Source organism: Callithrix jacchus, chromosome 18 (assembly GCF_049354715.1).
Source record: "Callithrix jacchus isolate 240 chromosome 18, calJac240_pri, whole genome shotgun sequence".
NCBI lineage: Eukaryota > Metazoa > Chordata > Mammalia > Primates > Cebidae > Callithrix > Callithrix jacchus.
The window spans coordinates 11,618,271-11,639,472 of NC_133519.1; the positions used below are offsets into that span (position 1 = coordinate 11,618,271).

General features: G+C 55.0%; 2 protein-coding genes across 22 annotated transcripts; one reads left to right on the forward strand and one right to left on the reverse strand.

Moving 5' to 3' along the window:
* Position 1: 1 nt before the first annotated feature.
* Positions 2 to 4,132, forward strand: LOC144580214 (uncharacterized). 2 transcript variants are annotated; one of them, XM_078355672.1, is made up of 6 exons: positions 2 to 120; positions 246 to 420; positions 1,081 to 1,228; positions 2,243 to 2,331; positions 3,201 to 3,305; positions 3,906 to 4,132. In XM_078355672.1, the coding sequence occupies exons 3-6, from the start codon at positions 1,187 to 1,189 to the stop codon at positions 3,997 to 3,999; spliced, it is 330 nt and encodes a 109-aa protein (XP_078211798.1). In that variant the 5' UTR covers positions 2 to 120; positions 246 to 420; positions 1,081 to 1,186; the 3' UTR covers positions 4,000 to 4,132. The 2 variants fall into 2 exon arrangements, with proteins under 2 accessions (XP_078211798.1, XP_078211799.1); XM_078355673.1 differs by having other exon boundaries at positions 1,088 to 1,228.
* Positions 4,133 to 5,796: 1,664 nt separating this feature from the next.
* Positions 5,797 to 20,432, reverse strand: CELF3 (CUGBP Elav-like family member 3). Of its 20 annotated transcripts, none has more exons than XM_078355662.1 (15): positions 20,198 to 20,246; positions 19,322 to 19,427; positions 18,027 to 18,109; positions 13,793 to 13,978; positions 12,835 to 12,883; positions 12,328 to 12,453; positions 11,414 to 11,493; positions 10,199 to 10,342; positions 9,920 to 10,061; positions 9,571 to 9,720; positions 9,103 to 9,168; positions 8,661 to 8,795; positions 8,265 to 8,408; positions 7,502 to 7,639; positions 5,797 to 5,934 (listed from the first exon to the last, which is right to left on the reverse strand). In XM_078355662.1, exons 5-14 carry the CDS (start codon positions 12,881 to 12,883, stop codon positions 7,512 to 7,514), a joined length of 1,164 nt encoding a protein of 387 aa, XP_078211788.1. In that variant the 5' UTR covers positions 13,793 to 13,978; positions 18,027 to 18,109; positions 19,322 to 19,427; positions 20,198 to 20,246; the 3' UTR covers positions 5,797 to 5,934; positions 7,502 to 7,511. The 20 variants fall into 20 exon arrangements, with proteins under 20 accessions (XP_078211788.1, XP_078211785.1, XP_078211787.1 ...); XM_078355659.1 differs by having other exon boundaries at positions 9,920 to 10,094; XM_078355661.1 differs by having other exon boundaries at positions 12,328 to 12,456.
* Positions 20,433 to 21,202: the final 770 nt, after the last annotated feature.

A 21,202-nucleotide genomic window follows, 5' to 3' on the forward strand; every position in this document is an offset into this window, starting at 1 on the left:
TCTTTGGTTTCCTAGACTACAAATCCTTTGGGTTGTGTGGGCAGAAGTGAACAGGGACTTTTGAGATTTGAGTTAGAGTGGCCAGTCTGAAAAGAAGAAACATCTAACTGGTTTTCCCAGGTAACTAGTAGGACAGTTTTTTGAAGGCAGGGAATGGAGAAGGGTGGGGAAAGAATCCACGGGAAGCCCTTGGTTTGCAGTTCTCTTCCCAGTGGCTCCTTTGAAAATTCCTTCTTCTCCTTCAGATCTCAGAGGTGATTGAGCTTGCCCATCTTATCTGCAAGCTTGCACAAAAATCCTTTGAAGATTGACAGGATTCCTTTCCCAGCCTATGGAAATAGAGCCTGGCAGAGCCCTTGGGACAGATCTCAGCAATGGTCCCTCCTCCCCACCCCCAGCAACATGTGTATGCTTTTTCAGGTAACTCGGGAAAGTTTTTCTCCTTGGGGTCTGGACTGAAAGGAACACATTATGACTATTGAATGTCCAGCACAAAACTAGATACTCTGGGTGGCCGTACTCTCCCCTGCGCCCACACTCCTGAGAACGGTGGTCCTACTGCCTTTTGCTTTTACAAAGGCATGTCAGGTGCTGGGGCCTAATTACCTGCTCTCAGGAGTACCTGTTCCTCTCTGCACCTTTATTTATGAACCAACTGTGGTCTGAAAAGCTCAGTATTTGTGGTGCGTGAGACATTTTAATTTTTTTTATAAAGCTTCATTTATTATTATTTTTACAACTTCTGACCACATGCTTTTGTTCCCTAATTGATGATCATAAGAGGAAGGACCATTTTGGCATTTTGTTTGGCAGTTTGGGGAGAGACGTTATTCAGGGGCTCATTCATTCACCCATCCGTTAGCTTTGGATATTTAAAATCTAAGAAACATTACTGTGCTAATAGAGGGGGGAAATGTTACCTTTCATAAGCAAGGAATCCATAAAGAAGAAAAAAGTGGAATTCCAGAATCAGAGTTAAGTGGTTAAAGTCAAACGTTTATTAGGTATCTGCTCTTGGGGTTGGGGTGGGGAGGTTGTGTGAGATAGTGCAACAGACACAAAAGCAAACACTTCTGCCAGCTTACAGGCTCACGGAAGAATAAGACACTTGCACATGGCCACGATACCCAGCAGTGAAAGGTTAAAGTGCCATGAGGACTAGAAAAGGAAGGAGAAAGACCTGTGGATGAGGGCTGCTAAGATTTTCACGAAGAACATAGTGTTTAAGGTGAGCTGTTTTAGCCTGAGGAGGATTTCAACAAGAAGGCATTCAACAAATGTGTTGAGCCATTATGTGCCAGACACTGTAGTAATTGGGAATGAAAAGACATGGGAGAAAAGGGACCAGACTTGCCCAAAGAACAACCAAGAGTCCCATTTGGGTATGTGCAGGAATGAAGTGGAAAGTAAGGCTTTGAAGAGGCCTGCCCGAGGTGTTCCATTGAAAAAAAAAAGCAGAGAAGTTTTTTGTTAGCTGCAGTTTAGAAAGATTGCTGCTTCATCTTTGCCGGGCGCGGTGGCTCACGCCTATAATCCCAGCACTTTGGGAGGCCGAGGTGGGTGGATCATGAGGTCAAGAGATCGAGACCATCCTGGTCAACAAGGTGAAACCCCGTCTCTACTAAAAATACAAAAATTAGCTGGGCATGGTGGTGTGTGCCTGTAGTCCCAGCTACTCAGGAGGCTGAGGCAGAAGAATTGCTTGAACCCAGGAGGCGCAGGTTGCGGTGAGCTGAGATCGTGCCATTGCACTCCAGCCTGGGTAACGAGCGAAACTCCATCTCAAAAAAAAAAAGATTGCTGCTTCAGAACATAGACAGAAGGACCAATGAGGAAACTGATGTCATTACTCAGTTAATAAATGTAGGCAGTGATCATCGAAAAGAGGGAAATGGTAGGAGAAAGTTTGGGGAAGTAAAATCTTTAATGATCTAATACCATTGAATTTATGTGAAGGCAGTAAAAACTCTTCAGGATTTTTGTCTATGTGACTAGAAAATAGAATATGAGAGTGGGGACTTCATGGGAGAAAATGTTTTAGCTTTGGACCTGTGATGATTTAGATGCGGATGGGAAATCCAGTATACATGTCCAACAGTCATTTCTTATTTTCTAAGCAGTGTCTAATGTTTAGAGGACTCTGTAGGGTGACAAGGACACAGTGCTGGACAAAGCGGAGCAGGTAGTAAATGTTGGTGAATTAACTTGTAAAAGACAACTCTTTGGCTTCTTGGGAGAACAGATTGTAGGAAAGCAGGAGAGGAAACCAGAGACAGATGACAGCAATGTGATACGGACAGTGCGGATGGCTGTGGCGGTACAGAGGCAGGCGTAAGTAAATGAGGGAATGCCTTAGAGGGAGACTCAGCAGGGCTCTGCAGCTGGATTGGGAAGGAGATGTGAGAGGAAGGGTGTAATCCAAGCTTTGGCTTGAGTGGGTACATGGTGGTGCTACTTACTAGGGATGAAGACCGAGGGAGAAAAAGTAATACCAAAACTGAGTTCAGGACAAAAATGAGGCTAGAAACGTTATCACTGGGACTTGGTTTTCATCAAGCAGATGAGAGGATGCAATATACTAAAGGGAAACCAGTTTAGGAGGAGCAAGAAGAAGCTGACTGCTCCGTGAAATAGACTGAAAGAGGGGCCAGAGACCAAGGGGCTTATTAGAACCAGGAGCTTGCATCAGGGCTATTCAGGTTACCAGATTTGGAGAAGAGAATGAGGCGTGGCCATGAGTGGGAACTGCTTCAGTCACAAATACCTGAAGCCAAGGCTGTGAAAGGCTTTGAAATTTTAGCAGGAGAATTTAAAGACAAAGGAAATACTGAAAGTCAGAGAGGCTGGCTCTCAGGTCAACAGGGTCCAGTCCGAAGAAATAGAGACACCTGGCATTACGTTTATGCTTCCAAAGCTTTAAAAATACAGAAAGTGGATGGGACATGTGGAAGGAATTATTTAGGGCTATTTCCCCCCAGCTGTCGTCTCATCACCTTAATCTCCCTAACTGAGGATATTTTTCTAAATTTCTGCTTTCATTTCTACAACTGAAAGACTCCCTTCTATCCCTGCTATTAGCTCCTCTCTTCTGGCTCAAGAAGTTATTTTCCTTCTCTTCCCTTTATGCTGCCATTAACATTTGAACATAACTTGATTATTTTAGAAGAAACAGATAATAAAGGTAGCCATTGGTGTTGCAGGAGGGGCTGCCACACCGAGGCACCACCTGAGGTCTGCGAAGATGGCAGGAAGGAGGCAGCTTCTCAATCCTGTTGCCACCCCCACCCGCCAGGAGAGAACCCCCGGTCAGTGAATCCCTCTGGGAGATGGCCTTTAGTCTCAAACCCACCTTCCAGCTTTCTATCCTGACTTAGAAAGTGTCCTGAGGTTGAAGCAGCTCACGGGGAAATGTAGGAATCTGTGGGGCTACATTTCTGTGGGACTCCCAGGCCCCTGCTACACAGGCTTTTTCTCATCTCTGAGCATCTGAGCACACCACACACACACAGCTCTGTGTCATCGAGACTTCAGATGCTGTCTACTTGGCTAAGAATACTGGCTGGATTCTTCTCCTTTGTAAGGTCCCATTTCTGATCTTTACCAACCCAAAAGACACTCCCCTCCCCTCCACCGAAACGATGTCCACATATATATCTGATAGTATTTCACATTTTGTTTCTCTTTTTAACTGTTCTTAGTTGGAGGTCAATTAAGAGAAGTAGAAGTACAGAGCAGGGATCTGGGGGCGAGTTGGGATGAATGTTGTGCCTTCACAGAATTCCAGCCTGAGGCCAGATCAGAGCTGGAAGTTAAGCAAGTTTATAAGAAGGGACGTACTAAGGGTGGGGTAGCAGCCCAGAAGCACATGTGCTATGAAGTCAAAGACGACACCTGTGTGATCCTAGGTCTGCCCTAAAGCAGCTCACAGAGAAGAATCTGGGAAGCGGAGGGACCTTAGGGCTTGTGCAGTCCACCCTCTGCCTGAGGACTCACTGCTAAGCCTGCTTGCTACTTCTTGGGATCTTTGCCTCAGGTCAAGGAACAGGTAAGAAGAGAACATCATGGGCTTTGGAGTCTGACAAACTGGGCTCAACTCCTACAAGCCGTACCTTATTGGCTTCGTGACTCCAGGGAAGTTAGTTAACCTTCCAAGCCTCCTTTCCCATCTATAAAACTATTTCCTACCTAGGCTGGACGTGGTGGATCACGCCTGTGATCCCAGCACTTTGGGAGGCCGAGGTGAGGTTTGCTTGAGCCCAGGGGTTCAAGTCCAGCCTGGGCAACACGGCGAGTCCCTGTCTCCTTTTTTAAGATTAGCTGGGCACAGTGGCACACACCTACAGTCCTAAGTGCTTGGGAATTAGAAGGATCACCTGAGCCAGGAGTTTGAGGCAAAGCGAGCTATGAATCACTGTCACACTCCAGCCCAAGTGACAGAGTGAGACCCTGTCTCAAAATAAATAAATGAAACTATATCCTCCCTCACGGGATTGTTGGGTGGTAAAATGAGGAAATGCACGATAAGGGCCTGGAACAGAATCACATGTGGAGCAGTGGTTAGTAAATGGTGGTGTTACGACTGGCTCCCAGTGTCCATGCTGGCCTCTGCAGAAATGGAGGTCCAGACTGCAAGTCCTCAGCCTTCAGAGGGACAGGGCTAGACACAGAGGAGAGCCCTGGACAGGGGAGATCTCCTTGTGCCCAACTCTGCAGGGCATTCCAGAGTTAAGCCCCTAAGAAGGGCTGAAGGATAGGATCGTGAAGCCATGAGCAAGGCCCAGCCTTCCCCAATGGAATTTTCTCTCAAACCTCATTCTCTACCTCCCTCCCCCTTCCCAGTGTGGGTAGGGAACAGTCCCCTACCCTCAACCTTCCAAGACTCTTATTTGATGCTTTTAAACTTTTTTATTTAGACAGAAAAGACCAACTCTTTAAAAGTAAAACGCAATAAATAAATAAGTTAGCATAGAGAACTGTCTGAAACTGACTCCCCGGTCTCCCCTTACCACTCCCCCCCCACACCCCATTTTCTTTTCCCTAAAACCTCTTTCTAAAGAAAATGATCAGGTAATAAACCCCTTTATCCCTCCCCACACCCTTCCTCTGAATACCCAATTACCCCCCAAAGCAGAGGGAGAAATTAAGAGAGAGAGAAAAAAATCCAAGGGCAACATTGTCTAAACTCCCAGAAAGAGAGATGGCAGCGTCCGGGCCAGGCCAGGCGGGCTGGATAACGCACGGGTGGTAGTGGTTATTTACACAGAGGGAACCAGCAGAGACTGTAAACATTTTTAGGGGTTCAGAGAAAGGTCTTTTCCTCGTGAAAGGAGGAGGGTCTCTGTGGCTGACTGGCAGAGAGGCAGCCCTCAGGGCTCCCCCACACCCTCCTTAGAGGGGGCCCTTGGGGGAGGCAGTGAGTTTTAGGGCTAGGAGCCCAGGAGTCAGGGATATCCTACCTCTAAGCTGAGGGTGGAGGGGAGTGAGAGCCAGCTTCCAAGAAACCCCTAATGTGGGGAAGAGGCTGCGGTGAAGGTGGGCTGGGAGTGTGTGGCAGGCCCCTGCAGCTCTCCCGAGGCCTGCACGGGTAGAACAGGCCCACTGGTGGGGGAGGCAAGTACAAATGCCAGGCACAGAAGGCCTGTCACAGGAGCCCAGCAGAAGGCAGATACCCCGGAACCTTCAAGCCTGTTCCTCGCTCCCTCACAAAGGCCAAAAGGGCACCTAGGAGGAAGCCGGCCCTTGGAGCCAGGGAAGCATAGCCATGGCCCTTCAGAGAGGCAAGGGGTGGGAGGGGCTGGTGTCTTGTGCCCCCCAGGGCCACGAAGCAGCGTTTGCCCCAGAGCCCAGTCAAGGCCCAGGGCAGGTGTGCAGAGAGGGCCGGGGGCCAGTCGTGGGAAGAGGGTGTGAGGCGCCCCTTCCTCTGGATCTCCCGACCTGTGAAGGAAGAAACACGGGTGAAGCATGGGTAAGAGACCACTGATGCAGGTCACAGGTTCTGGGGGAGGGGAGGACTCTGGGGTGGGTACAGCATCGAGGATGGGGCTGCCTGAGGAAGGTAGGTCATCGGAAAGGCCTCAGTCCAAACCATCTGCCCGCACCCCAAAGCCATAAGAACAGGGATAGAGGAACAGGAGAGAAGGGGTGAACCGTAGAGGAAACCAAAGGATATTAGGAAGGAAATAAACAGCCCACGAGAAAAGTAAAGACTGGAGGGGGAGAGGCAGAGATGACAACAGATAGGCAGGCAGAGAAATGGAGAGAGAGACAGGCAAGGGGGTGCATTTGAGAGACAGACACCTGGAAAAAGAAAGGGAACATCCGCAGAGAAGGCCAGGGTGGAGCCTAGGTCAGGGCTCAGGGATGGAGTCTCACGGGGTGAGAGCACCCCCAGCCCCCAGGTAGTGCTCTCATTCCTCTTTGGAAAGGAACACAGAAAGCAAGAGAGAAATGCACAGAACACAGACCACGGTCACCAACCACTGTAGACCAAGCACGTCCCGCGAGCGGCCCCCTGCCCTGACCTTGGGCTTGGGGTGCTTCCCTCCGCGGCCCCTCCCCAAACAACGAACAATCGGCTCCAAAGACAACACGCTCGTTCCATGCAACTTACAGGGGCCCGGAGCAGGGGTCCGGGGATGGGGGCTTCGGCCGACAATGGACACGGGCCCTGGGCTGGGGGGGCCCCCAGGGTGGGGGGGAGTTAAGCAGCCAGGATTGGGGGGAAAGGGGAGAAACAGAAAATGTGGGTATTTTTCTTGGGTTGTGTGTTTTCAAGGGTTTGGTCCGAAGGAGATTAAACTGTGGAAGTAACCAAGGCTTCCAGCTTTGTGGCTATGAGGTTGAGGTGGAGGCCAGCAATGGGGCGGAGGGACCTGGTAGATAAACTTCACAGGCAGCGCGACATTTCAGCCTCTTCCACCTAAACCAGAGCGACTCCCACGAGGCCTGGAAATGGGCTCCCCCAGTCTGTCCTGTGCATCTACTGCCCCATGGGTCTGCCACTACATGGGGAAATCACCTGCAGTGCAGGGCAACAAGGGCCAGATGTCCTCACTTTTCAGGACAACAGAGATTCTAGGGCCCTCTGGCACTCTTCACCAGCCCCCTTAATCCTCCAGTCCTGTTCCCCTAATTCCACTCCAACCCAGAGGAAAGCCAGAGACACACACAGACATGGACACTGACCAGACGAACGAGACCGGATATTGTGGAAGGTCCAGGGAGTGGACACAGATACAAAGACTTGGCTCTTTCTGGGGACACAGAGGGTGTGTGTGTGTGTGTGTGTGTGAGTGTGTGTGTGTGTGTGTGTGTGTGTGACAGAGAGAGAGAGAGAGTCACTCAATTACTGGAAAACAGCTGAAGGAGCTGCCCCAGTCCCCTGTTTCAAGTGTCCAGAGTCAAGGGTGGGGCGGGTGTCCTGAGGATGGAGAGTCCGATCAAGGGCCCTGGCTGCATGTGGAGCTGGGGCGGGAGGCCACAACAGAGGCGCGGGACCCACCTGGGGGCCCTCAGTAGGGCCGGTTGGCATCCTTAGGCCGCTTTAGCTGGACTTTGAGGCGCTTCATGCCGATCTGGAAGCCATTCATGGCCTGGATGGCAGCCTGGGCACTGGCTGGATTGTCGAAACTCACAAAGCCTGAGGTGAGAGGGGCATAAGGCCTGGCCCAGCCCCACCTTGCTCTCCTGTGCTTAGGAGACCTCCAGCACTACCCTATGTCTCCCAAGTGTCCCAAATGCCTAGAAAGCTGCCTACCACAGAGCAGCATTTTGTAGAAATTCGATTGACGGGTTGAATGGATGAATCCAATCCAGCCACTCAAACTACGACGTGCCTCCCAGCATTCTGTGTTGGTGTCCCCTTCCTTGGCCTGGATAGCTCTGAGCCTGCCCTTTGAAAACAGCCACTTCCAGACCCTAAATGGCTTCTGAAGCAGAGAACATTCCCTTTTCCCCTGAGGCAGCCTTTCAAAGATGAGAAGGCAGCTAAAACCTGCTCCCTAAGCCCACCTTTGAAAACCAAACACCCCCAGACCATGAGCCTTTCAGACCTTTTAGGGCATGAATTTGGCCAGTTTTTAAGAGAAAAGATGAAGGAAGAAGAGATGGGCCTGGGCAACAGCTGGTGTGAGATGTTGGGTGTGTCAAAATGGTTCTTTTGTACTCTTGGATAATCAGGATTTCAAAGACTGGGTCCACAGTGACTGTAAATGCCTTCACATGTGTTAGACCTTCCCCTGATATGTGCCATATCATGTTCTTACCAAAACATTTGCTCTGATTGGTGGCCCGGTCAACAAAGACTTTGGCTGAGATGACGTGGCCAAAGGGGACAAACATCTGGAGGATCTCTGAGTCAGTGAACTCCTGGGGCAGGTGATAGATGAAGATGTTGCAGCCATCAGGGCCTGGGTGGAGGCAGAGACGGAAGAGCTCAGTGCCTGGGAGGCACGTACTCCCGGAGCACAGGTCCCGGGAAAGCAGATCCTGGGAGGGCCCTCCAGTCCCAGTCCCCCACAGTGTGGGCCAAGGCTCCAGCCACCCCGTCCCCACTTGCTCTCATCCCAACCCGGGCCAAGAGCTGGGCTCAGTGCAGGGCAGTAGGAAGTCCCCAAGCCCATAACAAGGGCTTTCCCATCTCCCAAGGCCCCAGCCAGCACCTTCTCTTTGCTGCTGCTGTTGCTGCTGCTGCTGCTGCTGCTGCTGCTGAGGGGGTGGTGGGGGCTGCTGGGTGACCAGGGCTGGGGGCTGCGGGAACGCAGGCGCAACCAGACTGTAGGCTGCCGGGTAGGCTGCTGAGGTGGGGAGAACAGAGAGGGCTGATGGGGCTTCCCTGACTCCTGGGCCCTCCCAGCCAACCCTGTCTCCCTTCCCCCGACCCAGGCCAGTGGCAGCTGCAGGGCTGAGAAGTTGTCGGGGAAGGAGCTGCCTCAGACCCCTGGATGTGCTGCCCTTAGAGATCCCTCCTCACAGTTGAGCTAGTCAGTAAAGCCTGAAGAGGGTGACTGGCAGGGAGCCAAGAAGCCCACACCCAGTTACTGGGTCGCTTTCCCTCCTGCTTCCCCTCCCACCTGAGCAGGGGCCCGGGCTGGGGCACCTCACCTGTGTAGTGCTGCATCCCCGCGTAGGCCTGCTGCAGGGGGTCCACGGGGGCCGCGGGGCTCTGGGCTGGGGAGAGCAGCACAGACCATGAGCATGGGCCCGGCACTCAGTGGGAGCCCCCAGGGCTTTCTGGGCCGAGACCAGGCAGGTGAGGAGCAGAGCTTCTCTGGGCATGGAGTATGAAGTGAGAAGGTGGAAATGCACAAAGCAGTGGGAAGAGGGGCAAGAGCCCAGCGTTAGGAAGACTTGAGTCTGACTGTCTTGCAACCCTGGACAGGTTGCTTCGCTGCTCTACACCTCAGCTTCCTGGTGGAGCCCAACAGGAAGAATCATCCCCGCCCTGGATGGCAGGGCAGGAGGAAGCACCTGTAACCCCCAAAACTGGGAGGGAAGGTGTGTCCTGTCTCCCCAGTGGGAGTGGTGGCTTGGTTGGTTGCTGGGACAGGGTGGGCAGGCAGAGAGTCCCACCTGGGTAGGGATGAACCCCGTTGGGATACAGAGCATCAGGGGCAGGCTGCCCAGTGGGCTGGGTGGGCACTGGGCTGTAGCCGTTGACACCCAGGGCAGCCGGAATGGCAGAGACAGGCGTGGCAGCGATGGCAGGAGGGGTGCTGGTTCCTGGGGAGGAGAAAGCGATAGAGACAGAGCAGAGGAGCAGACACACACACAGGCAGAGGACCAGTCAGCAAGTCTGCAGGCAGAAGGGAGGAAGCAGGCCATCTGACCCCTGAGTCCCTCCCAGACCCCGAGGCTTCCCTGTGCCCCTCCCCACCCCTACCATGCTTAGCTCCCTTGCCCGGCCTTGCCGACGCCATACCTGAGGATGGGGTGATGGGGGTGGCGATGAGGCCATTGGCATTGATGGCAGCCATGTGCTGCATCTGCACAGCAGCCATGGTGGCCATGGGGCTGAGGTAGGCACTGTGAGCCGCTACCAGGGCCGCCTGCTGCTGCATCAGCTGGTGGGAGGGAGAGGACAGTGGGGCAGGCCCCTGGGCCCCCCAGCTCCCTCCCAAACCTGGGCCTTGGCATAGGAAGGGTGGGGGCAAGATACAGGGGGTCAGGAGGGCCAGCCTGGCATCGGGGGCATGCTCACGGCCTGGGTGTAGGCGCTGTAGGCTCCAAACTGGAGGGCGATGGGGCTGAACATGCCCAGCTGGGTGGCCACCTGCTGCATGCGGCGGAGACCTCGCTCCTTCTCGGTGTCAGCAAACTTCACCACCAGGCTGGACGAGGCACCCTGGGCACGGGCCCACATGCAGGTGAGAGGTGCAGGCAGGGTCTGCTCCCCAGAGCCCTCAGGACCTGGCCTCCATCCCACCCCCTGGCATGGCTTGGCCTCTCTGAGAGGGCAGCCACCATGTTGCATATGACAGATGGAGAGATTTTAATTCCACCCTCCCTGTGGTAGGATATGCAAGAGGCTAGAAGAAAAATGAGGTCTGTGAAGGCACGTGCTTGCAAAGCGAAAGGCCTGCTGGGACGGAAAGGGCACCACTGGCTTCTCTGTGAGGACTCTCAACCGGAAATCATCCCCACCGTGGGTAGCTACAGCAAATGTTTAATCTCAGGCTCGTCTTCCCTTGTAGCTGCCCTGCGTGCCTGACCACGACTCCTGCCCCCACACCCCAGTCCTCATGGTTTGCCTCAAACCTTATTTCTAGTCTGAGCTGAATAAAAACCAAATTGGAGCATTTGCTCCATTGGTAGAATCCCAGAATCTCAAAGCCAGAAAGGGCATAGGGTCATTGGACACAGTTTTCTACCCAATGCTGTGTCCCCTCCACCAAGTCCCCATGAAATGCTTGCCCAGCCTTTGCTGAAGAGCTGTGAGTTATGGGAAATGCATAGCCTTCTGAGCCATCCAGTTCAAATTTAGAGGTGGGCTCTGCTTGGGAATCCCCGTCAGAGTGGTCACTGACCTAACGCTGCTGTGCAGGGGCAGGGAAGAAGGGATGCACGTGGGGCCTCTAAGTGAGTGTCCTGGTGCCCCGGCAAATGAGGGTGGGGGTATGGGAAGGCTGGAAAAGAGATGGGGTGAAGGGAGGGCTGGGGAATGGAGGGGGCAGGAGAGGGAATGTGAGGGAATTTGGCTCAAGGTGGAGGTGGGGAATAGGGGAAGAGGGGGAGGTGGGAAAATGTCATTTGAAATGTGAGGGTGTTCCTTCCTAGGCAGCTTAGTTCTTCTGCCAGAACATCCTTTCCAATAAATTCTAATAGCCCATCCTGAGTGGACTCCTCCTCTGGGCCAGGGCCTGGCAGGTGGGCGGGGTGGGAAGTAGAGGCCAGGGGGTAGGGGAGCAGGGCTCACTGGCAGGGTCCGGCTGCTGTGAAGGGTGTTGATGGCCGCCTGGGCCTCTGCGTGGGTCTGGAACTTCACGAAGGCGCAGCCTGGAGAGGTTGAGATGGAGGAGGGGAGGGGTAAGCGCCCATCCCCATGGGTCCCCTTGGTGGAACCCCATGCTCAGGGAACCATGGGAGTGGAACAGGAAGGGGAAAGACCCGGTGGGGAAGGGGCAGTGAGCGGGCTACCTTTGCTGATGGTGGAACAGGAAGCAGAAGGGCCAGGTGGGGAAGGGGCAGTGGGCAGGCTACCTTTGCTGATGATGGAATGGGAAATGGAAGGGCCAGGTGGGGAAGGGGCAGTGCGTGGGCTACCTTTGCTGATGGTGGAACAGGAAGCAGAAGGGCCAGGTGGGGAAGGGGCAGTGGGCGGGCTACCTTTGCTGATGGTGGAACAGGAAGCAGAAGGGCCAGGTGGGGAAGGGGCAGTGAGCGGGCTACCTTTGCTGATGGTGGAACAGGAAGCAGAAGGGCCAGGTGGGGAAGGGGCAGTGAGCGGGCTACCTTTGCTGATGGTGGAACAGGAAGCAGAAGGGCCAGGTGGGGAAGGGGCAGTGAGCGGGCTACCTTTGCTGATGGTGGAACGGGAAATGGAAGGGCCAGGTGGGGAAGGGGCAGTGAGCGGGCTACCTTTGCTGATGGTGGAACGGGAAATGGAAGGGCCAGGTGGGGAAGGGGCAGTGTGTGGGCTACCTTTGCTGATGGTGGAACAGGAAGCAGAAGGGCCAGGTGGGGAAGGGGCAGTGAGCGGGCTACCTTTGCTGATGGTGGAACGGGAAATGGAAGGGCCAGGTGGGGAAGGGGCAGTGAGCGGGCTACCTTTGCTGATGGTGGAACGGGAAATGGAAGGGCCAGGTGGGGAAGGGGCAGTGGGCGGGCTACCTTTGCTGGTGCCGTCTGGCCCCCGGAGCACAGTGCACTCGTCTATGGTCCCGAAGGGTTCGAACATCTTGCGGACGTCCTCATCTGTCTGCTGCTTCCCTAGCATCCCCACAAAGAGCTTCCGGTCTTCTGGGGGGTAGGGCACAGGAGGAGGGCATGTTCAGGACCTCCTGGCTGCCTTCCCAGCCTTTCTCCTTCCGCCCTTCCCTGGAGCTCCTAACACTACTTTCACCACCCTAGGGGCCAGTGGCTCTAGGGTGTGAAGGGGCTGATGGTTGGGGAATGGGGTACAGTTGTAGAGGGTGCTCATCCCAGCTCTGAAGAACTTGCATTCCAGCCTGGGCCTCAGCTTTGACATCTCTACCCCCAGATCTCACCCCCTCTGACCACATTGACTCTTCAGAGTCATCAGGCTTTCTCCCTCAAGGAAGGCTACCCCTTGATGACTCCAGGCCTTGGGCCCGGGGGTGGGAGGAGAGGGATAGAGTCCAAAGGCATAGAACGCACCTCCTCGGTTCTCGCTGTCTGCTGGTTTGACCTGGATCGGCCTGTTCATCTGAAGGAGAGAAGAGAAGGCAGCTGCTGGGGAGCTCCTCTGAACACCCAAGAGCCCACCCAGGCCAGGCCCTGCAGAGAGACTAGCGGGGCAAGCCCCAGGCCCTCTAAGTTTCTGATGGGAAGGAAGGGACAGGGCCTAATATTGTTTAGGATTAGGGCCTGAGGGGATCAGAGGCGCAGAGAGAGAGAGAGAATGTGGAGGGAGATGCTCATGGGCGCAGCTCCAGGCTCAGGTTGGGCTTCCGGTGACTAAGCCAGGGATGGGTGCTGCTCTCCTGAGTGGGAGAAGGGGGCCTGTGCATAGGACCCAGGGCCTGAGAGAGAGCCCGACCAAGGGGTGATTTAATAAGAATTGCCTCAATCCTACAAAGTGGGTGCAACAGAGGCCACTCTGTGAAGAAGCCCCAAGGAGGACTCTAAACTGAGGGAAACCCCACGGAGGCCCAGACTTCCTTCCGACCCCTAGAGGTGTGTCTGCCTCTCTTTCTGCCCCCCTATACCCCTTGACCCCAGGGGGAAGGCACTCGGGCAGCACAAAGGGAGCAGATGCCCAGTCTCCGTGGCAACGGGAGAATGCGCACCATGGCAACCGCCCACTCAGCCTGATTTATCCATCCCCGTCGCCCTGGCGACCATGGTGACGTCATCACTTCTGCTGCTCCACACACCCAGAGAAGGAGTGGGGTGGGGGGTAGGAACAGGGTATGCTGGGGGTGGAGGATTTGGTGGGGGCTGGGAGGTGGGGGAGGGGCCCAGAAAAGCTTCCTGATTCTGGAGGGAGGCTTGCAGAGCAGGCCCTGCAGGGGCCATCCCATCCCTTCTCCTGCCTCCCTCCTCCAGAGCAAATCCTTGGTGTCTGGAGGGCTCTAAAGGAGGAGTTGCTGTCCCGTGCTCTCTCACAATTTACCCTGTGCACGGAAGTCCTCCAGAGCTCTAACCTCTCCCCGACCCCTGCAGTATCTCCCTTTGTTCAGTCTTCTGTGGAAATGGAGAAATTCCTAGTTCCATTCTCCATGCTCTTGTCTGGTGAGAGGACTTGGAAATTACTCCTGCAGGTTGATTTTCTTAACCAGGGTGGGGAGTATTATAGGAACTGGAGAAAGAGGAGAAGGACTTAGTATTTAATGTCTGCAAATATTTTGCTCTTGAGGGCTTTGACAGCTGGAACCACACCTGGTTGCCCCCACTCATCTGATCGTGGGACAGTAGTTCCAGTGACCAAAAAAATTTAACCATTTACATCCTGAGGGTGATGTAAATGGTACCCTCAGGAAAGGCACTGGACTGGGATTCAAGAGACCTGGGTTTGAGGACTACCCTGCCCTGCCACTTGCTAGCTAGGCGACCCTGAACAAGCTGCTTGTCCCCTCTGGGCCTCTGCTTCTCCATCTGTAAAACAAGGGGGTGGGCCAGACGATGTCTAGTCAGGTTCCCGTCAGCTCCAGGGCTCCAGCATGTGGAGATCTTCTGTGTGGCATCACTTAGTGCCAAGAAATGCAGAAGTCACCATTGCCCCCTGCCCCTTCTCACCCTGGATCCTCGCCCAGGTGTGGCATCACACCAGTCAGTCTGGCTGATTCCACCAGTTAGATATTCCCCGCCTCAGACCAAATCTAAGCCCCGCCTCAACTGACACTCCTTTCCCAGGGCCCCACCACCCCAAATCTCTGGATCTGAGAGCAGCTGGTGGGGAGGGAGGGTAACAGTCACGCAAATCCTCCAGCCAATCTGCCCCCAGCTTTATCGCCCGTCAATCTGGGATTATTCCATTTGAGGCTCAATCTCCTTAGGAGTGTGTGTGCATGTGCGCGTGCACAGGCAAAGCTTGGGGGCCAGACGCTGGGGGTGCACGGGCTTTCACCTCCTTCTCTCCTGTGCTCTAGCCAAAGCACTCAGGAAATTCCCTTACAGGCACCTCCGCAGCCAGGCACTCATCCCTACCCACACCCCACAAGAAGCAGAATCAGAACCAGGGTGGCGGATTCTTACACTTGGTGCTAGCCCCTTCCCAGCAGGCCTGGGGATTTGCTGTTCTAGTTGGAGATGGGAACCTGGGACCCAGAGAGAAAGGATGCAGTTTCCTCCCAGCATAGGCACTCAGCACAAAAAGAGCATCTCGAAAAATACCCTCTCTCACAAAGAGACACACAGTGTACAGACCACGCAAGGACTACGCTGACAGCAGGCTCCCCCGACACCCTCACAGACAGGACCCTTGGCACCCCAGTGTCCCATTCCCAGCCTCCTTCTTTCGTAGCCTGGCACTTCCTGTGGGGAGCTCAGGCTTTGTTAGCTCAGCTTGGGCACACCTGCCCCCTCCCCTGAGTCCGGCTGTGCCCTGTTTACCTGGCAACCAGGCGCAGCGCCTCGCCTCCCTAGCTACTACCCACCAGGTGACGAGCCCTCCCTCGAGCCTCCCAAAGAAGAAGAGGCTATTTATTCCCCAAACCGGTATCGCTGAGCTACTCCACTGTGGTCACTTTTAAGGCCCTCATCTTTCTCGCCAATAGTAAAAACCCCACTTCCAAGAAGAGATCACAGTTCTCACAAAATCTAATTCTTTTGAGGGTATAGGCTGGGGTCCTGCCACTTCTGGCTCCACGCTTGTTCTGGGCGTCCCAGACCACTCACAGGCCCTCTCCGTGGGCCAGAATCCAACTTTCTGACTGCAAGCAGACAGGGAAGGCCTGTGTCCCCCAAGTAGGATTTTGGTTCAGGGTGAAAGGGGAAGAGCTGGACAGAGGGCAACCCCCACTCCACCGCCTCCAAGAGGCCACACCCTGCTCACGGGACAAGTTGAGGGACCTTCGGCAGAGCTACTCCTGGGAGCTTTTAGGGGAGAGAAGAGGAAATGGGGCTCAACCGCTATGGGCCCAGCCCCCATGCTTTTTCTCTCTGCAGCCCAAAATATCACCCTAGCATTGTGGTGCCTTCTAGATTTTGGGGTGACAGAGATGGGGAGCAAGGAGGGAGGCTAAATGTCTCCCATTAAAAAAAACCTTGCAGTAGGAAGGCATGGAGATTAAACACAGGAAGAACACAATTATTCAGTAGCTGGCACACTGCACACATATGTGTGCACACACACATGTGTGCACACACGCACACTCGTGCACACACATGCATGCACGCACACGTGCAAACACGCTGAGGGGGGAATGCAGGTGGCAGGAGACAACTTGGGGGAAACAAAGGGTCACAGACATCCCCACAACTGCCCTGGGTCTGCTCCTTCAAACCCCTTGGATGGGGGTCCCTCTTGGAGGATGGAACCCTCCTATTTTCTACTGGAAGCTCTGTTAGGTCCCTCTGGATTCTGTCCCCTGGGGCAAAGGCCAAAGTGGAGAATTCAGCATCACCTGGGAACTCTGGAGAAGGGCTAGACAATCATTAACTGGGATGCCCTTCTTCCTCACCCCGACCCTGGGTTGGACTTCCTCAAGAAGAGCAGGCTGAGGCTCTCCACACCCAGGATGGAGCTCTGCCTGAGCTACCAGGGCACAGACCCAGGGTAGACACCTGCAGCTGGCACACGTGGCCCTTGGGGTTCATGTCCATCCCCAGGCTGTCTCTCATCAATCATCCTTGTCCCCACTCCCGTCCTCTCTACCTTTTCCTCTGACCCCCTCTCATTTCTGCAGGGGCTCCAAGATAGGGAGACAACAGAGAAAGACAAACAGCGATGGAGGTAAAAACTGTTGATTTGTGAGGGGCCTCCACAGAGAAAAGCAGGGAAGGCAATTTGGGACTGGATGGGGACCAGTCTTCCCAGGGATGCACACACCCCACACATCTGGCCTGTCAGGAGCTCATGTGCCTGTGCGCTTGGATCCTGTAGCCTGCTCACACACGTGCACGGGCCCTTAACTCTGGCTGTGGCGGGCAATGGCTATTCTTGCCAGCAGCTGGGATAAGACCGTTGGGGGTGGAGGTGTTGGTGGATTTGCTGCTGTTGGCTTTGCTTTCCTAGCAGTACTCAAAGGTTGAGGCCACAGAAGGGCTGGGGGGTGGACCTATGCAGCCTTTGATGTTGAGGTTGGTTGCAGCGGTTCTAATTTTCCCAGGTCCCCACCTACGCTTTCCCCATCTGTTTTGTCTATTTCCCTCTTAGAAAAAGATGGGTAAGCAGCAGCATTCTCCACTTCCCATGTGGGAGAAGGAGTAGAGGCTAGGACAGATGTGTCTCTCGTACCCAGACCCTGCTGAGCAAATGTTTGCTGAAGGTGGGGACGGAGTTAGGTCTCAGGAAGGCACTTGCTAGGATTCACAGTCTGGGGGAAAGCATAGCAGACAGATAGCAAAGGGAGTGGGGGCATCCTTTCCCCCCAGCTTCCGTGACTGGGGGAGGGGGACAGTCCAAGTTTCTTTCTTCCTGCCCTCAGTTGCCAGCCCAGGCTTGGGACAGTCAGCAAGCCTGGCTGGGAAGAAGGCACAAAGAGATAGGATCTTGCAGGAGACAGGCCACCTCCGAGGCCACCCCTGCCTCCCTGGGCACACTTGGTGGCATCAGGCCTGACAATGTCTGTTCTTGCCCTTGCCTGCTACTTCCAGGCCTACCTCCAGCCCAGACCTGCCCAGACCTGCCCAGGCCCTGCTCTACCCTGATGCTCTGTGGCTCTGTTCCTGGGGCTCTTCCTGGGAGACAGAAGGGAGCCTGTCCGAGCTCAAAAACCAGGACCGAGATGCCAATCTAGCCAGCACCAGCTGCTTGTTCTCAAGTTGCAGGCACTCCTCCCTCATCTCATAGCCACCCAGGCTGCCTTTCCAGAGTGACAAAAAAGTGCCTGGGTGCCTCCTGCTCACCCTGATCCACACTTGGTGTCCAGAGACTTTTCCCCACACCTTCCAACCAGCAAGTCCTCCCTCTAGTGTAGCCTCATGGACAGGGTGGGAACTGGGGAAGGGGCTGCATCTGCTCCTGGCAAAAGTCACGTTTACTCCATTAATCGCTGCTTTCCTTCTCTCTGGGTAACAAGAAATACATGCGCCTACAGCAAGAAGGGTGGGTGCTAGAGAGAGAGGAGGACTTCCTGGTGACGAGAGGAGGCGGAAAATGCACTCAGTGTCTTGGGAGGGTGGTGAGCCTCCTGCCACTTCCACGGCCCTTCCCAGCCCCCGGCCCTGCAAAGGGTGGGACTCACCCCTGGAAGTGTCTTCTGTTCGTGCAGGGCGCTCTGGGCCTTCAGGGCTGAATCCCGGGCACAGTATGTCAGGAAGGCACATCCTGAGGAGGGGCAGGGGCAGAGAAACATGGCGGGTGGTGAGTCCTCCATCTCCCCTCTCTGAAAGGCTCCCTTCCAAAGACTGAGGGCTGGGAAGCTTTCCCTTCTTGTTATCTTCTGCCTGCTGGGGTGGGGAGGTGTCTCCAAGGGGTAGACACTCTGCCCCAGAAGTGAGGCAGACACCGGAGGCCTAAATACGGGTGGTGATGGAAGAGGGAGGACACTTGGGCTGTCAGGAGATGGGCTTTGTGTGGGGAGAGGAGAAGGGGCATGTGACTGCCAGACAAGTACCAGTAATGTGGCTTTCTCTCCTGCTGAGCTGCTCTCCTTTCCCCTCTCTCCCTCACCTCCACCTCCCTCCATCTTGGTCACCATCATCCCTCTCTTCTCCCATTTTCCCTATTTCCTCAATTCTTTCCCACTCCCCCATAGGCAGGTGGAGGGTGGAGAGTAAAATAGAGAAGGGACGGGGAGAGCATTTAGCCAGACAGAAGTGCTGCTTCCCTGTGCCAGGTGGAGGGGGAGCTAGTGTGGCCCTTGGGATCCCTGGTTCATGGAGCTCTCCAAGTGCTGACACCGATTGCCCCCTCCCCTGCTTCTTAACCACGGGGCCCTCGGATAGGCCTGAGGAGCACCCTCCCTTCTTCCTCACTCTCTTAACTTCCTAAGCCTCCCACACTTTCCAGATCGTTACCAATCTCCAGCTTTCATGCTGCGCTTCCTAGTCCTTCTCCTTAGTGCTGGAGCTGCCCTGCCCAGTCCAGCTCTATGCTTACCACGTTGAGCACCTGACCCTGTGTCTTGACCCCCATCCCAATATTATCTGGGGCTGCTCAGATCCTCAGTCTTGCTACACACACACACACACACACACACACACACACACACACACACCTGCCCAGCTCCTTATCTCCCAAACCAGCTCTCTTGTCCCTCTGTTCTTTCTTGAGTTCATCCCACATGACATCAACACCCCCACACCGTGTCTGGGATCCACATCTTTGCAGCCCTCCTGACAACTCTTCACCCAAAAGAAGCCCTCCTTAGTCCTTCACCCGGATTTCCTGATCACTCTAGCTGAGTTCTTTTTCAGCTCCTCCATCCACTTTCCCCAGCCTTAAACTCTTCTTCTTCCACGTCAGCCCCTCCCAGCCACTCCACCCCTCCAGCCTGGTTTTCCCCACCCCCAGCCTCCCGGCCTGCCTGACCCTCACCCTTGTGCAGCCCGGTGTACTTGTCCTTGATGACAGTCAGCTCGAAGATCCGACCAAACTGTTCGAAGATGGGCTTCAGGTCCTTCTCCTCCAGATGCCTCGGGATCTGCCCCACAAACAGCTTGATGGCATCCGGCTCCTTCATTGAGGCGGCCCAGGAGGAGGGGCCGAGGGGAGCAGGGAGAGGCCCAAAGGCCAAGGGGAGCTGCCCAGCAAGGAGACAAGTGGTGGGGGCCGGGGGCCCAGCCAGGGCTGGCTTTCCCTTTGGCCCCCAACCACGCTGCTGAGCAGAGGGGCGGCTCTTCACACAAAGGAGGCCCAGGGAGTGGAGGGCTAGGGGTCAGGGGTCTAGGCAGATGCTGTCATGCCACCAGGGGGCATAGCCCAAACAAGCGATCTCCCTCCCAGAGATCTGGCAAATGTCCCAGGATGGGGGTGAGTGTGGCCAAGACCTGGAGGGTGAGGTGGTAGCCTGGGCTCTGGGGCTTAGAGAGCTGGGAACTGGGAGTTGAGATGGGAGCTGGAGGTGGGGAAAGGGCCTGAGGAGGGTGATGGGGAGGAGACTGAGGGGTTAAGGGGCCTGTGGTTGCCAGCAGCGTCAGTGACCGGGGCCCACTCCTGACGTGGGGCAGGTGAATCTCTCGTTGGCTTCCCTGGGGAGGACACCTCCCCTGTGGCGGATCCTTCTGCTGGGTCCGAAGATCCCTGATGCCAGATGCTTGATCTCTGATGGCGGCAGGGCTCCAGGGGTCCCTTTTGCCCTGCCGCCCCCCTTCAGGTCCTCCCCTCAGCCCCCCTCCCACCCCCACCCCGGTCCCCGGGCCTGGGCTGCTGCCGGCTGCTCCCGCCGCTGGGGCTGCCTCCTTTCCCGGTCACCTGGGTCCCGGAGCTCTGCTCTCCGGCCGCGCTCTCCTCAACAAAAACCTCCCCCCTCCACACCCCCCTCCCCACTCCCACCTCCTTTCCCCTGACATCAGTGATGTCAGTCTCAGGGGTCGAATACAAATTCTCTACCCTAGAGAGGGACGCACAATCCAGGCAAGAGCCACGCCCTCTTTCTATCGCCATCCTTCCTGACTCCCTACCCGCCCTCAGAAGAGCAGCTGGTCCTGTTGATAATAACCCTTCCCCCCTCTTACTCCCCAGTCAGGAGTTGGGCAAAGCACTAAGATGGAGAATTTATAGAGGAACCCTAAAGTGGGGTCCATTGTTCCGGGGGCTGGAGCTGTCCCCGGTGCTGGAAGACTCAGGAGATGGGGGTTGGGGGAAAGAGGGGAGCCCGGCATCTGGGGAGCCCTGAGAGTAGAGAGTCTAGGAAAGAAGTCAGGGAAAAGAAAATGGGATAGGACGGTTGGGCAGGCTGAAGGGGAAGGAGGTGTATATGGAGAGGAAAGCAGGTCGCAGAGTCTGGGGGAAAAAGAAAAAAATGCAGCGAGGAAAAATGGAAAGTAAGGTGGGGAAGGGGAGAGCAGGATGAGACGAATGCAGAAAGAGAACTGTGTATTTTCCAGAAAAGAAATTTTTAAAAAAGCGATCGCTTTCTGGCATTTGCCGACGCCCCCTTCTCTCCCTCTGGGAGGTTTGTGTGTATAAGTGCGTGGGCAGGAAGGCGGTGGAGGCGGCGCGGCAGGCGCTCTCACTTGTAAGCTCCTTGAAGACCAGGACACCGTTTAATTCAGCATCTTACTGTTCACAGTGTCTAGCACCCTGTCTTGCTCATGCGTAGCAGGCGCTTAACAAACACTTCATGCAAAAAACCTCTTGACACAGTGGATTCCTGAGTCCTTCGTGGGAAGAACCACAGCTGTCAAGCTCCCCCTTAGGATGCAGAAACCCAATTACTCTTTCCTTTGATTCTTTCTTCAGTGGGGTTCCTTGAGT

Bases quoted from the DNA above. Each gene is read 5' to 3' on its own strand.
- CELF3 (XM_035279469.3), bottom strand. From the start codon at position 20,389: ATGGCGATAGAAAGAGGGCGTGGCTCTTGCCTGGATTGTGCGTCCCTC. The intron at 10,095-10,198 runs GTGAGCATGCCC...TGGGGGGCCCAG, and splicing joins ACAGCGCCTACACCCAGGCC to GGGCCTGCCCCACTGTCCTC. The intron at 8,796-9,102 runs GTGAGGTGCCCC...TCCCCACCTCAG, and splicing joins GGGGATGCAGCACTACACAG to CAGCCTACCCGGCAGCCTAC.
- LOC144580214 (XM_078355672.1), top strand. From the start codon at position 1,187: ATGAGGGCTGCTAAGATTTTCACGAAGAACATAGTGTTTAAG. The intron at 1,229-2,242 runs GTGAGCTGTTTT...TTGGGAGAACAG, and splicing joins CGAAGAACATAGTGTTTAAG to ATTGTAGGAAAGCAGGAGAG. The intron at 3,306-3,905 runs GTCAGTGAATCC...GTGTGATCCTAG, and splicing joins CCGCCAGGAGAGAACCCCCG to GTCTGCCCTAAAGCAGCTCA.